The sequence below is a fragment of the Salarias fasciatus genome, chromosome 20, assembly GCF_902148845.1.
Source record: "Salarias fasciatus chromosome 20, fSalaFa1.1, whole genome shotgun sequence".
In the NCBI taxonomy this organism is placed as follows: Eukaryota; Metazoa; Chordata; class Actinopteri; order Blenniiformes; family Blenniidae; genus Salarias; species Salarias fasciatus.
Genome location: NC_043764.1, coordinates 16,673,269 through 16,689,055, shown reverse-complemented (window position 1 = coordinate 16,689,055; position 15,787 = coordinate 16,673,269). Strand labels below are relative to the sequence as shown.

Genomic DNA, 15,787 nt, shown 5'->3' with positions numbered 1-15,787 from the left:
CCTCCTCCATCAACCTGGCAGTGCCGAGGAAATCCAGTTCATTATCATTGATCACACGCGACTGTAAGTTCACACAGGCGCTCTAAAGAAGTTACACACGCGCTCTCTACAAAACACCCGCCACACCGGGCACCGAGCAGATGTCTGTAGCGTCTGTAATTGCTTTAATTGACACAGTCGAGCTTTTGCCAACAACAGCTTTTAGATTTCTCCGGTTACCAGATTTCGACGCATCTCCTCACCTGGGAACCGGCAGGGCTCGAGTATTTTCTTTTCATGGTAGCAGTAACCCTCACAGCCTGGTGTGGCGGCCTGATAGCAGACACAGCTTTATGGTCGTGCAATTCACTCCAGCTGCTGTAATTATTCTTAATTACAGCTGTGTGACGCATTAATATCAAAGCTGAGGGCCAAGACAGTGTGTGTGTGTGTGCGTGTGTGTGTATTGTTGGGGCAGTAGAATCAGTAGGTTGACACTCATCCAACAACTCTAAACTCATGAATATTAAACAGGAAATTTGAATTTTAGTGCTCTAATAGAGGAAATGAGGGACCAGAGGAAACTAGGATTGAAAAAAAAAAAAAAGCCCGAAATCCTTTGTAATATGTAGGAGATGATGTGACGCCTGCCAAGGGATAACGTCGCGCCTTCAGAGATAAAACTCTTCAGGATATGGCGCTCCGCTTTCTTGCTGAAACTTTCTTGGAAGCACTTTGGTTGAACTCGGTCTTGTTCTCTGAAGCCTTCACTACAAAGTTAGTTTATTCTGTCATCAAACGCGTAAAGCAGAAAAGTGGGCAGTCGTGTGACGCAAGATATTAAACACACACACACACACACACACACACACACACACACACTCACATATTGCTTCTGGGCAGTCTGGCTGGTAGTTTTTAAAGGTGAAGATGAGGCGAAACCTGCAGGTTTCTCTTGCGTCTGTGCTGATGGCTGCTGCAGTGACGGGAGTGTGTCCTCAAATCAAACCGCTCCCTCACACACCGCTGATTTTCGTTCTCTACGTCTGCGATCGAATGAAACACCTTCCAGCTCTTCCCTTTTGTCAAAACTGCACATCCTCCACTTATACAGAGGCTGTAATCTTTACCAAGCATCGGACCTATAACTCACAGTTCAGAGGGCGCAGCTGCGGCTGTGGGTGTGTCTGAGCGCGGAGACGGCCGCATGAAATAGTGCTCGAGTGTGTGTGAGGTCAGTGCTGCCAGAACAATTACGGCCAGAGATTTCCAGGGTCAACGTTCTCCTTTGACTTCATTACCCTTGTTCAGCGTGATTATACGTGTCTGCCTATCTGACCCTCCCTGACAAAAACCGCCACGACCACAAAGGAGGCCTTCTTCATCTATCAGCCGCCATCAGTCCTCCACTGAGGACAATGTCTTGGTCACGGCCAGTTGCTGACACACACAATGCATCTAGACTGGCTCCTGTATACCAGGCCTATGAAAAAAAAAAATCATCCACGCCAGGTCAGCATCAGGTCAACTCCTCAAACAAGCGACCCGTTGAGACAGAAAAAAAAAAAAAACGAGCTTGCCCGTGTCTGGGAGAACAAACAAATCATTACGCAGACGGGGCTTCCTGCCAGCACTCGCTATTCTCTGGGGCCGGTCGGGCTTCTGACATCCAGCCTCACTGTCTGGAATAGTTAGACTGCAAAGGAAAGAGGGAGAAGGAGGCGCTCCGATCAATACCGGCTCATTATCTGTTGCCTTCTGTCCCAGAGAGATGAGTCCCATTGCTCGGCCTGTTGATGAGGAGAGCGCACCACAATTCAATTAGGGGATGGCCGAGATGCCAAAAGAGGTTTGATCAAAGCACTCTGCCTGGCTAATTAGCACACGCAGCGGTTCACAGGGGCTATTTTTACATCTGAGGAGCAGGGCGCGTTGTTTTGTTAATGGTAGTTTTACCCCGTAATGGACTGGGAATAACCCGGCTCATTGTCAATGCATAGGTTTCAGCCAGGGGAGAGCGGGGGTCCGTCGTGCTGCTCCACACACACACATGTTTATTAATATGAGCAGACACTCGCGCATAAATACACACACAACCCAGCGACCTCTGGAAAGGTCACGCAGGGTTTAATGCAACCCCTCTCTGCAGGTTAAACTCATCAGCGAGGGGGTGCGCGTGCCTCCCCTGGACAGGAAGCGTCAGGTCATCCAGAAACGCCGCCGAGGGAGAACAGAGCTGTTTCCAGAAGTCTTCGGGGACTTTTTAGGGCAGCGAGCTGACAGCTTTATAAACCCCGTAACAAATGGTCGACCTCGTTCTCCCTAATGAGGCAAAAAAAAAAAAAAAAAAGGTTTGAAGTCGGCAAAAGAAAAACAGGTGTGTGTAGCTCGGGGAGGGTTCATAACCTTCTGCTATGAAACTTTAACAAGTGAGCAATGGAGGGACCGCCGTCACCTGCTGGACCGGAGCCAACTCCATCTACTGTCCAAGATCCCCGGGTTTCACTCTCTGACTCGACAAACAGGTGAGACACAGCGTCTACACGCTGACTCTATTAATTCTGAAGATGAAGTGGGGGGAGAACGACGGGCTTCTGAGGCCGATAACAGCAGCAGGTAATTCAAATGGCAGCGAGAGAGAACTGAAGCTCAAGTCTATTAATCTTTTTTCTCCCTGAAAAATCGTTAGAACTCAGTCAGAGATTCATTTCAAATGTAAATGAGCAGCTTCTTGTATTTCTGAACGTGAAACAAAGTCGCAGCCAGAAACCTGTAGACTGGTGTGAAAATGTTGGCATGCAGAAATACAGATATCTACTTCTTTACGACATTATAGCTGATGCCAAATGCTACTACCCAGCGTACACTTTGCATTCTCATCTCTCTTGCATTTATTTTATTTTTAAAAATCACTTATTAGTGATTCAATTTGTCTGAACTTTCCCATCTTGGTCTTTGTCCATGGGGATGATTTTATGGCCACCCCTCAGTAGTTAACAGTGGCATTTACTTGTGGGGCTTGTGGTGTGAGCAAGCTCAGTCCTAATACCCTCATAAATAACATTGTCACAGTCTGTCAAGTAAACTCTGCTCAGGGATGGGGGCAAAAAGGCACGCTCGCCAGCGAGGCGGTGGGAAGCATCATCTGAGACTGCACAGTTACCATCAGTAAAATGTCACCACGGCACACACTCCACTGGTCTGAAACTAAAAGGCTCCAGCTCCATCTAACTCCCCAGATCCGGTGGCTTCTTGTGGACAGACCAGCAAAGGCAACAGATCTTCACAAAGAGACTTCTGAAACCTTGAGATCAGACGACTAATTTACCTGTAAAGTGATATCTTCCAGATGAAAAGTTACAGCCGTGACTTTGGACTTGAAGACAAGAAGGGCTCTGTGATTCCAGGTGCTATTTAAAGACTTACAGTATAACCATCACAGGAGTAATTCTCTAAATTTGCCAGTGCATTATGGTCAGACATCATGCGGCTTACTTCAGCACTGTCACCAAATGAGACTGACGGCGATGAGAAGAGCTTACTGAAACACTGATTCAAACATAAAACCCACATTCATGATGTCTAAGCTGATTCCAGATTTCAGCCTGTTGTTATCATTAGTGTGAGTTTACAATTTTACTACTTCTGCTTTAAGGTTGTCCTGTCCAGCTAAAGAACGTGAATTTAACTTCAAAGTCTTCTCTCGACTCCACAGCAGCGGCGGTAAAACTTGAGAAAGAAATCAGATCCACTCACCAGCTGTAAAGTGCAAATAAAGATGAGGGTGCATCGTCCGCTGCAGCAGCCCATTGTGTCAGCGGGGGAAACGTGACTGAGAGCAGAGAAATGAGTCGGAGGGGCTTCACGGCGTGCAGACCACACTCAGTCCTGATCCGAGCACCGGCGTCCCATGCTCCCCTCCAGGCTCCGGGCTCCCTGTGCTCACACACACACGCATACACACACACACAGACACACACACACACTTGGTCTTGCGGCTGCTCCCGGTGTGGGTCTGTTTGCAGTCCGGACGCACTCGAGGTGACTGGCTGGGAGGATGGCTGTGCGTAAAAAGGAGGAGGAGGAGGAGGAGGAGGTGCGAGGTAGTCAACTGGGACTGACTGAGGGCGTCAACTGCTTTCTTGTGGTGTGGCAGCCCAGAAATGAATGCGCTATTTTTTTTTAATTCATTGTGTTTGAACAGAGGGAATTAATTCATCGCCACGCTGAATGAATACATTTCTATCAAGCCAATTTACAAGGGGTGACTTAATTAGATTTTACAGATAAAGCAATCAAGCCAGTTTGGGCAGATGTTTGTTTGCAGATGCTCCAGATTTAATCCGGTGTTTGTCAAAAATTAATGTTGGCGTCTGGTTTGGTGATTAAATCACACGTGGGCTCAGAGGGGGGGACGCTGGGTTTAAATCACCGCTCTCATCCTGCTGCCGGTGGACAACTGGCGCCATCTGGTGGTTATTGAAGAAACGCAGGCAGAAAGCGGCAACAAATGGCCTGATGCAGATACAGTATAAGTTTAATTCTGAAGTTCTTTCTTTTTGAAATTCTTTCTACGCACAAGAAAATATATTTAATGTTCATAACCATGGCTTGTGATTTAAAAGGACTAAAACATGTAGCCTACACAATGAACTGCTGAAAGACTTTTTGTCTTTTTTAATATTTGATTTTCAAGGCTACAACTCTAAAACAAAAAACTGCTTAGAATATTCCAGTTCATGTCAACTAAATCAAAAATATAGAAGTTTCATTCATTATAATTTGGAAAGTTGATGGAAATTATGTTGTCATGAGCCAGAGATTATTAAAGCCTGCTCGTTATTTTATGCATAGGATGGATTTAATGCAAATAATCAATCTCCCTATGGGATCAATAACGGATTTTTTTTAAATTTATATTGCAACAAACTATATTCACTTTTACACAGTTACAAAATGTATTTTTCTCATGTTGGTCATCTGTTATCCACAAACTGCTCTGAAATAATCACTAAATATGAATGTACATGTAATTTATTATCATTGTTGTTATTATTATTATTATTATTATTATTATTATTGTTGTTGTTGTTGTTGTTGTTGTTGTTGTTGTTGTTGTTATAACAGATTGCGCAGATAGATGACACAAATCACCGAAAACCACTTTAAACTATTTTTAATTTATTGTAGCAACCTTCAGTGAGTTTCTCTTCCTTTCAATCCCACCCTCAACCTTTCTTCCTCTGAACATCTCTTCTTTGGTTCCTCCTCTCCAAACAGGCCTTTAAATCTCCATCTGCCAGGTAGCTATGGTCGGAATGATTCATTATAAGATCTTAAAAGCAAGTCTCTCTCAGTCCTCCTCCTCCTTTTTTTCTTCCTCCTCCTCCTGTTTTCCATTCCTCCTCCTCCTCCTCTCAGTTGGTGGAGGCAGGTCCCACCTCTCTCCTCAGCAGCCTGATGAATCTTTAACGTGTCTGTGGGCTGAGTGGAGGAACCCTTCACATCTCATCTCATCGCCGCCTTCCCCTTTAAAAAGCCGCTCTTCTGCGCGCTCCCCTCGGCGCGCGCTCCCGTCCGCGCGCTCCCGTCCTCCGCCGCCCTGCCCACCTGCGTCCTGCAGGCTCAGGAGCTGCTCCGCCCCCGGACACCAAAAATAACCTCGGGGTATTTATGAAAGCTGGCAGGCAGGCACGAAATGGGCCTTTTTTTCTCTTTTTTTTTTTTTAAGTAGAGGAATATCTCAAGAAAACGTTTTTCTTTCAGAAGGAGAGTTTTCACCCGGAGAAGACATTGCGATCGAACCCTCCGCTTCTGTTTTTTTAGTTTTCAGATGAGTGATAGAAAGTTGTTTTAATTCCAGTCATGTTTTCTTGTATGAGAAAAAACATGCACTGCTACAAGGGCAATATCAGAGAATTTAACCTTCAACTTTTAAGATATATTTTCACTTAAAATATGCACGTTTGACAATAACGCCATACTTGGTTCCGTCAGACCGCCTGAGCAGTCTCCTGCCCCCACCCACCCGCCTTTTAGGGGCAGGTTTGAAAATATGTCACAAATGGCTTGCTTGGGGGGCAATTAGCTATGTGCTTTTTTCAGGACAAAGAGTTCAGAATACCTGACCCCTGTGTGATTTCCCCCTGCACAGGAGTGAATGTGTGCCTTTTGTGAAATGACAGATAAGCTCCGAGCTCCAACATTATTAATTCAAGGCAGTATAAAGGGGAAAAAAAATCCCCCCAAAACATCTATTGAGCCCTCACAATGGAAGTGATGACACAATGGGAATAAATTCTGTAAAGAAGAAACAGAATTGAACCCTGAGCTTCAATTTAACTGCAGTCTGACCTTGAAGGCCAAAAAAGAACTTTCAATATTCTATTTTCAGAAGTTTTAAAACTGAATGCATTGTATTTTTAATTTACTTTTATGTTTTCAGGATTAAACACACCTCACAAAAAGTGATCCAAGTTTGAAAAGAGCAAATCATAAACTCAGTCTGAGAGCAGACCTGCTGTTTAATGTCAAAAGAATTTCAGTGTGTGAAGTGGAGTGTCTCTGACCGACTGCTCGGTAACAGATGTCATGCTTTAGTGCTACACCCTGAGCCGCTGTAGCCAGAGCCACTGGTGGAACACATTAGTGACTACCATCCACTTCCTGCGCGAAGAAAGCTCTCTCAATCACCTCTGCATTTCTTATGAGAACACGGTTTCTGAATGTATGCCATGAAAATGTAAAATGTGTGTGTGTGTGTGTGTGTGCGTGTGTGTCAGGGAGAGATTCTGAGCGGGACTGACAGGAATAGGGTCACTGTTATAGTACTATTAGGAGACTTGATGGAGGTCCTCCTTGTGTTCTCATTTGGCCCATTTTGCCCAACACCTCCTTGAGTGTGTGTGTGTGTGTGTGTATAGTGTGTGTGTGTGTGTGTGTGTGTGTGTGTGTGTGTGTGTGTGCAGTGTGGCCCTGCGGGCTCCTGTTCTCCTCTCAGACGCTAATGTGAAGTGACAGGACAGCCAGTGGTGAGCTGCTCTGAGGGGAACTGCATTGTGGAGCCGACCCGAGAGTCTGGCTCACAGTGGACGACAATAGAAAAAAAGACCTCAAAAGGACAAGGCTTTTCTGTCTCTGGAAGTGTCTCGGGCTGTCGCTTCTCATCCCACTCCTTTCTTTAGCTTGTCACAGATTTTGGCGGCCAGATTCCAGTGATACACGCAGACCTGCACTGAACTGAGCTGTTTTTCTACAAGGTAATGTTGTCCAGACGATGCTTGTTATTCTGCCTTAAAATACCTGGAGAATTACTGCTGATAACAAAACCTCCAGTTTTAAATCCTATAACCTTAAATCATAACCACCATGAGTTTCTCCTGTAAGTGCTCACTCGCATAAAGTATCCCACACAGCTGTAAATTACAGTCACCGCTGGCTGTCCGACGAGCACATGAACACTTTCTTTATTTAGGCCTATGCTCATAAAAGTTTCACATTATACAAGCGCCCTTGGAGACACAGTCTCATCTGACTCTTTCCTCCACTTTTTTTATGATGAAGAAAGTTCCAGTCTCAATGAAGAATAAATATGGAGGCTATTAAGTGGAGCAAGTCAATAATTTACGATGGGATTGTGCTTTGGTGAGGAAATACTGGTCCCCAGAATCCCCTCTGAGCACTTGGCGTTATTCTGACAGTGACCGGTAGAGGGCGATGTCTGAGAGGCCGCCTTTAATCGAACGGGAGCCTTCACAGATGTTTCAAGCTACATATTAGGACACGAGTACAGGAAACAGAGGGGATTTCCTTCAGTATAAAGGCAGAATATGCCATAATACACTTAAAGAGCTATTTATTTCATACTTCATGACTGTAACATGCAGAGTTAGGGGGAATAAGACTGTGATTTATGATATGATTACATTGGTTTGAGGTGTCTGCACAGAATGGTGCATTTTCTGTCTGAAAGAAGAAAAAACTAATCAAAAAATAGACACATCGAATAATATTGATAAGTTCCTTGCACTATTCACAGTCTTTCAAAAAAAATGTTCTTTTATATGGTTGTTCAAGGTAACAAATAATCAACTGTTTTGAGCAAGATTTTCATTTTAAAGAAAAATGTTTTATGGCCGCAGACATCGTGGACATTTTAGTCTTTTTTTTTGTAGTTCCCTGATATATGAGGCCCAATATCATGTCAAATATATTTATTCGAATTTGAATTATTGTCAGTCTTACTAATGTGGAACCTTGTTAAAAGAGACCAAATTAAAAAAAAAAATAAAAATAAAAAAAACCTTCCCTCCTGTGCCAGACATTGAGTCTTATTGTGAAAGCGGCGGGGTTCTGCCTCGCGGCCGCTCCTCTCTGCGCCTTGACGCGGCTCTCAGTCACATGGTTGTGCTGAGCGGAGCTGATGGAGCCAGATGAGAGCGGCAGGAGGAGGAGGAGGCGAGCCCCTCCGGTCGCGCGTCAGCATCCTCTCCGGTAGGGATCCGCTGCTGTCACTTCTGCCCGCGCGCCGAGACGCGGACGACACCGAGCCCTCCAACTGCAAACACAGGCGAATTTCACCGGGCATGCAGCTTTTTGTTTTTGTTTTTTTCCCCTTCTTTTTGTTTGTGAGATGTGATGTGATGTCAGATCAGAGCAGCGAGGGGAGGCAGTGAGGAGGCTGTGAAGAATGATAGTGTGGATGAAGGCGCGCTGTCCCAGGAGAACTCATCTGAAGAGCTGGCCGTCACACACCGGGATGCTCCTCTAACACACCGACCGAGTGAGTGCACCGCATCCCGTTTCTGCCCCACTCTCTCTCTCTCTCTCTCTCTCTCTCTCTCTATGTCTCATTTTTTTTTAATTTAGCTCCACATCTTCGCTCATGTTGTGCACGGTCCTGCACGTCTCTCCTCCCTCACCGCCTGTGAAATGTGCCTTTACTACTCGATCCCACCTGTCTGATCAATCATTCATGGGGTTTCTCTGCAAAGTGCGCCTCACAAATCGGCCCAACGACGTGTGTGAAAGTTGCTCGGATGATTTGTAATGATCGTCATTTGATTTTATTTGAAAATGGTGCATTTTCAGGCTTGCACGCCACCCGTAACTTCACGCCTGCACGCGCCGCCACTGGATGGCATCTGCAGGCATCCGCGGCCGCTGATCGGGAGGTCGATCGTGTCCCTTTAAAGTTTTGATTAGAGTGAACATGTGTTGCACGCTGTGGCCACACTGTCAGCGCGAGGCTAATTAATGAGGCCTTTGTACGGGGCTCTCCTATCACAGGCGCTCATCACTAATCCTCTGATGGCCCGGAGGGCGTGGGTTGCTGTACGTGATGATAAGGGAAAGGCACCAGTCCTACTTACACAGTAGGGTTGATTAATTATGGACTCAGATTTGATGAAGTGACTCACTGTTTGGTGCACGGAGGATATGCGGCCATGCCAAACAGAAACAATGTCATTCAGCATCAGTTTGTCTATTTTTCACTATTCATTCAAGAGTGTGATTTTGTTTAAGTTTAGGCTCCCAGCCTCAGGTACAACTGGTCAGGGATTGTATAGAAGCAACGTTCATCGCAGCTGTAACTGTATTTGATGCAGTTGGTGGTGATATTCTCACCTGTTCTGCAAACCCTGTGGGTGTGGATGTGAGTAGAACTTCCACAGCAGGCTCAGTGCATGCAGATGAATGGAGTCTACTTACTATGCAGCAAGGGTTCCCATCTTCAGTGTGCGTGTGTGAGTGTGTGTGTGTTTGCGTGCGTGCGTGCGTGCGTGCGTGTGTATTTCACCTCATTACACTCATTGTGTTGACTTAAGCAGGAGGGTCACCCCTGAGGCCCGTTCTCCTGCCTTATTGAGGAGTCATGCCCTGAATTACACCTCACTTGCACGGATTCCAGAAGAGGGAGAGGCGTTCCAGCTCATGCACTAAGTTCACGACTGTTATTTTGACAGAAATGTCTGAATGTGGTGTGTTTTATCCCAACGTAGATAAGTTGGCACATGACACAATGACCAGGATTCAGCCGCACCTGCGTAACTCTTGGATCTCGTAGATTTCAAATTTGCGACGGAGCTGGAATCTCGGGCAATCACTGGCCGCCTGCCCACGCATTGCTTAGCTCCTCTATTCTTGGTCATTTTACAAACTGACCTTACGGCATGCGTGTTGCGTTTCTCCCGGGGCGTTCTCAATATTCTCCCTGTGAATGTATTAAACATCGAGAACGTTGAGCTGCCAGTGCGGGGCAGTGCACTTTAAGGCAGAGTCAGCCTCCTGTCGAGGGTGACGGAACAGTCAGATGGCCCCAACAGCCCAGAGAAACAGTTCCTGCCGCTGATGCACCCAAGGCGACAGGACTGGAGCGCTCCTTCCTTCCTCCTCCCTCCATCTCATCCTCCCCTTCCACCGTCATCTCTTCGGAAATGAAAAACACACTCTCTCCGCTCCGCTTGCACACCTGCACCGCCGTGTCTGCCTCTCCCGTCTCCTGGCGCATGCATGCATGCATGCATGCATGCTCGCATGAACTAAACGCACCCTCTTTCATAAACACATGTGCAGACATGTGCCTAAGGTGTAATATTTATGAGTGGGTGTTTAGGCCATAAATCAAAGCTGCTCTTACTCACAGCTTTATTTTACTTTCACATACACACCATCTTTTTTGTGTTCAGTGTTATAATTACACACACCTTTTATTCTGTGCCGCACACATTTTCGCGCTGGGTGTTCGCTGTGTCAGGCAGATGTGTGCTATCGACCAAAGCACGGTGCTGCAGCTCCTACATTCATGATACTGAATGCATGCATGTGGTGTTCAATCAAACATGAGCTCGTTCTCCAACATTTACTGAACACGTGGGAATTGAATCAGGCCGTAATGCTGGGAGATTGTTACACACTCAAGAAGATGAAGTGCAGATCATGATGAAAAGGTGTTGAAATGAACCACACAGAGTTAAATCAACTCCTCAAAGTTCTTAAAGGACCTAGAACAGCTCGTTTGAGACAGAGGATAAACTAAGTGGGCTGCTATGGGGAGTTTTTTTCAACATTTTTTCAACAGATTAGTGAGAACAATTTTATTACTCTTGTTTGTTTCCACTTTGTACGACAGCCACCTGAAACCCCTCCTACATATAACTACAGTCCTAATGTCGCATCGTGCTCTCAACATATTTTTCAAAGCAGAACTTAAAGCTAATTTTTGAGACAGCTCAGAAAACTGCAGCGTCTGGTACTCTGTTGGATCAGCCTGACTTATGAAGTCATAGTTTTACCCACTGATGAACCCGAAGCTGGTGAGCGCATTCAGCTCTGCTGTGCACAGAGTAACCAAAACTGCAGCAAATTTACATCCTGTAGGAATATGTTCAATGCCACATGTAAACCAGACTAACTGTGTGAAATGATAATATATGCTAAATGATCTGCAAAGTGAGGGTTTAACCAAAATGTTCATGTCAAGTTTTGTTGCTGCTTCACAACCCTGAAATAACGAGGAGAGCCATGAATAACGATCCGGCTCTTGTTCTAATGCAACTTGCTGAATTTGAACTTGTCCTTAAATACTCTGTATTTAGACTTAAAACCTGCTTTAGGCATAAACATTGCTAGAAGTGCCACTAAATGTGTACGTGCTGTTCTAAAAGAGCTGCGGGCCGATCAGAAAATGATCCGTGTTAAATAACAATCTTCCTCCAAATAATCACTGTCTTTAAAAATCCTCCGCCACTTCATGCGACGGAATTTTTTCTAACTTACATTCATTTACTCAGACACACTCTTAGTATTCGCACAAAGAGAGCTACAGTCTTTCCCCTCACACAGCATTTGTCTACATTTTAGACATATTTCTAATCTCACTCACACAGCATCCTCAAATTGAGTTTTTAGTCATATAAACTGCCGCTCATAACATTATACATTGAGTGTGTGATGGTGAGTCATTGAGAGAGGATTACAGTGTTTAGAGGAGAAAACACAGCGCAGCGGCTCTCGCATATTGAGGGGTTTTGGAAAATGCCAGTCATTTTCCGTGGCCTTTTGCCGGCTGTTTGTTAAAGGTGCACAAGTGCGATGTGAGCTCTGCGGATCGCAGGGTAAATGGCCCGTGAATCCGCAAAGTGCAGGAGCGTGCGTTAATGTCAGCTGAGGGACGGAGGAGCCGGATGAGCCTCAGCCTGGACCTGGAGGGCCGGGCTTCAAACTGATCTCCACCCAACAACTACTGCCTCAGATATGAGACCAAACTCCCAGTTCACGCTGCAAAGGGCACGGGCAAGTTCAGGGGGCAATTGAAAGGAATAAGAAATAATAATAAAAAAAACATAGGAGGAAGGATTGTGAAACAGAGTAAAGGAGGATAAAGGTGTAAAGATAAGAAATGAGAGGGAAAATACTTCAAATGAGTAGGAAAGATGTGAAAGAAGAAGAAGTGAGAATTTGTCCACTAGGAGCAGCAATTAAAGAATAAGTGAAAGGAGCAATTTTCCCTCTTTCTTCTGTGTCATTTCATGATAAACGGAACACTGACAAGGGTTACCTATAAAACCACATTTAAACAATATGAGATCACCATAGCAACCGCAGAATACACTGACGGCTCACCAGGATGTGAGGATGTGTTTAACTTCTCTGCTCCCGCGGTGGACACATGAAAGGAAGGAGGCCTTCATCTTTTGCTCCGTACGTTGCATCAGAAAACACGTCACGAGTCCCGATTATCCAGCTCACACACACGTTTGTCAAACAGTCAAATCAAACCTTCCTCACTTAACAGTCGGCCGTACCGGACGATTAGCGTCCATCGTCTCTCTGGGAACGTACTACGTCTCGGGCTGAGTGCGGCGGCAGCTCGCCTTTACAAAAGGAGCTCTGTAATTCATAAGTATTGATTCATGTCTCGGCAGCATTACGGCGCTATGCCTCTGAACCCCGCGACATGAGAGCAAACACAATGAAGGAGAAGGTAATGATTTACATACTGTAGATGTGCTGTTGGCGCTCTGTGACCGCTTCTGATACACTCAACAACAATGTGAAAGAAGATGCTTTTTTCTTAACAGTGCATAGATATAGCTACACACTCCTTCCGCCAATAGAAACAACATTTAACTTTCTATTTACCGAGGTTAAAAAGTTTAACAACTGAGCCTCACTTGTAAAAATATGCTTCATTTCGATCTGTTGACCTGATAAAGGTGACATCCCTCACCACCTGTACGACCAAACTCTTCTCGTGATCAAGTCAGTGAACTGGTGAGTTTTTTGAGACTGAGGAGGAGATGTTTTTTTTTTCTTTAATTTTTTTTTTTTTAAATGATGTGTTTGTTCACGCTTTGCAGATTGGACTGCATTGAAATGAGCCTTGGTGTATTTGATGCGAAAGAGCAGAGTTAATGTGGAGGTGTGAACACTGCCCCCTAAAACACTGCTCTGTGCTCAACATGGCTGAGTGGATTTGAAAAGTGGGTGTAAACACAGTATCTTATTTCAGATATGTTGCAGCTTTATTTGCTCCAGAGTCCTTGATGCCATTGTACTGTGTGTGGAAACCAAACTGAACTCAAATTCAAACTTTTCTCTTTTGCCACCAAACTTTGTGTTTTACATTGATAAATATTGTTCAACTCTGTAAGGAATCTATTTTTTTCCCAAAGTAATCCCTTATTAGACTTACTGCTGTTGTCATTTTGAGCATTGTGTGCTAAAAAAATCTTAAAGTAAAATTAATGGATGTAAGTTTCGTGCATGGTCTTCTTCGTCCCTCTGAGGGTGGAGGCGGGTTGGATTCTGTCTCAGCTGGATAAAATATAAAGTCTTACAGTTCATTTATGCGTATTTTCTTGTCACCTCTGACATATTTTTTGACCAGATATCTATAACAGTCCTAAAGAATCAATTTAACAGAGTTGATTTCCTGTGGTTCAAACGAGACGTTTTATTCTTCAGTAAATCGGATTCTCAGCTGCGTCCGACAGTCGAACTGGAGCTTATATTTGATTGCACCTCGAGGCTGGTTCCGTAAAGTTCTGGCCGGCTTTATCAGGTTTTTCCACTTACAGATATCAAAACAAGTGCAGGTGTTGTTTTGATGGATGAGCCCCGATTTCCTTTTATTGAGCCTAAAACGAGTGGTAACGTGTTCCAGCGTCGCGTTCCAAGTCACTATCTTAAGCAGCAAATAAATATTTGCACTGGCTAAAGGAACCTTTCTTCTGCTCAAACTTTTCAAGCATTATAAATTGGAGTTCAGTTTTATGTTCCGCTGACTTTCTTTCCACTCTGATTTCAAGGTCTCGTCGAAAAAGCCTCACAGCCACAGCGAGGAGAGGTACTTTGTGTCTTTACTAATAAAAGAGGAGCGAGTTTTTATTTTTAAAGTTGGAGTTTGCCATTTCTTGTGGGTGGAGGAGTGTTTACACCAACAACAGTTTAATCTGCGCAAACAGAGTGAATCTTGTGGGTCTCATTAGCGAGGATGGCGTGCTTCTGCTCCCAGTTTTCCGCCATACGACGACATAAAGACTCATCCTGCTCCCGCTTTAAGAAAAGGGAGGGCGTTATATAAGCACTTCTAATGCTCTGATTTGGAGCGAGCGTCAAGCTGGCTGGCTGCAGGTGTGTTTGTCCCAGCGTTAGTTCACACCTCCACCTGGAAGAACGACCGTCGAAACATTCGACGGCCCAGAGGCGTCGTTTTGTACTCACACTGTGAGTGAAGCTCGTCACATCAGCTCGAAACCAGCCGCCGAGTCGGTAGATTATTGCATCAGCTCATAGATAAAGTTGAGACGCCATCATGGGCTGGATTGAAAACTCTTTGCTAAGACATGGAGACATTTTTTACTATAGAGACCTGTTTTTACACTGGTAATATATAAATTATCACACATATATGAAAATTTGTGATTTTTGAATATGGGCAGACAGACATAATAATTTTATTCTTCTTCTTCAAGTGCGATGAGCTGAAAAGCATCAATTACTGACTAGAAGTAAGAGGATGTTTTGTGGTATGTTCTATTTGAAGAATAAAGCAGAAGTCTTCTGCATTTATTTACAAATTGTTGAAATCTTACCCATGAAGCACCTATTTTTATTTTAGATGGGAAGAAATACAGTATTTAAGACTGAAGGGTTCCTGCTCTGCTGTCTTTGTTTCAATCCACCTCTAGAAATGAGTTGTTATGGGAAAGTTTTTCTGATAACTTGGTTGAAAGGGGGTAACAGTGGGCGGGGTGAGTTCCTGACCCCTTAGAGGAAACTGGACCTCCTGAAGAAAACCACACACAGGGAGAACATGCAGACTCTACTTAGAATTATATATAGATTTGGATTAGATCAGGGATTCTTTCACTGTGAGGCCAGAGTGCTAACCACTGCACCAAGCTCTCATCTTTACAAAAAATAGTGACAGGATGTCAAAGAACAAGAAGCTAAGGGGAGGAGTAACGTTTCAGTTTTGGCTGATTTCAGATCATCTTTTCTACACTTTGTTGATTCACTTACAGATAAGTCACAGTTGTCCTGATGGGATGAATTTAAAGCATTAGCAGCAATCTTGGCACTGTGGGAATTGGACCATTATGAATAATTCTGCAGACATGACAAAGCAATCCGTCTGGGTGACTGTGGAACTGTCGCAGCTTTGAGGTTCATTCCAGAGACGCGAAGCTACGCTGAGAAAACTTCCAGCGAAAGTTGGTTGTTTTTATGGCGTCGCTCATTTGGTCAGAGTGAAACTTCTGCCAGTGTAAGAAGGATTTATGTGTGAGCTCCTTTTGCTCAA

The 15,787-nt window shown here is 44.6% G+C and overlaps 2 protein-coding genes across 6 annotated transcripts in view; one reads left to right on the top strand and one right to left on the bottom strand.

The window, feature by feature from the left end:
- Positions 1–4,047, bottom strand: part of nkain4 (sodium/potassium transporting ATPase interacting 4) — a 42,839-nt gene extending 38,792 nt beyond the window's left edge. The window contains exon 1 of one of the 2 annotated variants that reach the window (XM_030117772.1): positions 3,736–4,047. In XM_030117772.1, coding sequence (XP_029973632.1) covers positions 3,736–3,789 — 54 coding nt within the window. In that variant the 5' untranslated portion in view covers positions 3,790–4,047. The remainder of the gene's footprint in view (positions 1–3,735) is intronic. The other variant, XM_030117771.1, reaches the window with a different exon arrangement.
- A 4,296-nt stretch (positions 4,048–8,343) lies between these two features.
- The window catches only part of LOC115407497 (WAS/WASL-interacting protein family member 1), a 42,363-nt gene continuing 34,919 nt past the window's right edge, over positions 8,344–15,787 (top strand). The window contains exons 1-2 of one of the 4 annotated variants that reach the window (XM_030117847.1): positions 8,344–8,472; positions 8,629–8,761. The gene's annotated coding sequence lies outside the window, so the exon portion shown is untranslated. Of the gene's footprint in view, positions 8,762–15,787 lie in introns of all 4 variants that reach the window. The other 3 variants (XM_030117850.1, XM_030117849.1, XM_030117848.1) reach the window with 3 other exon arrangements.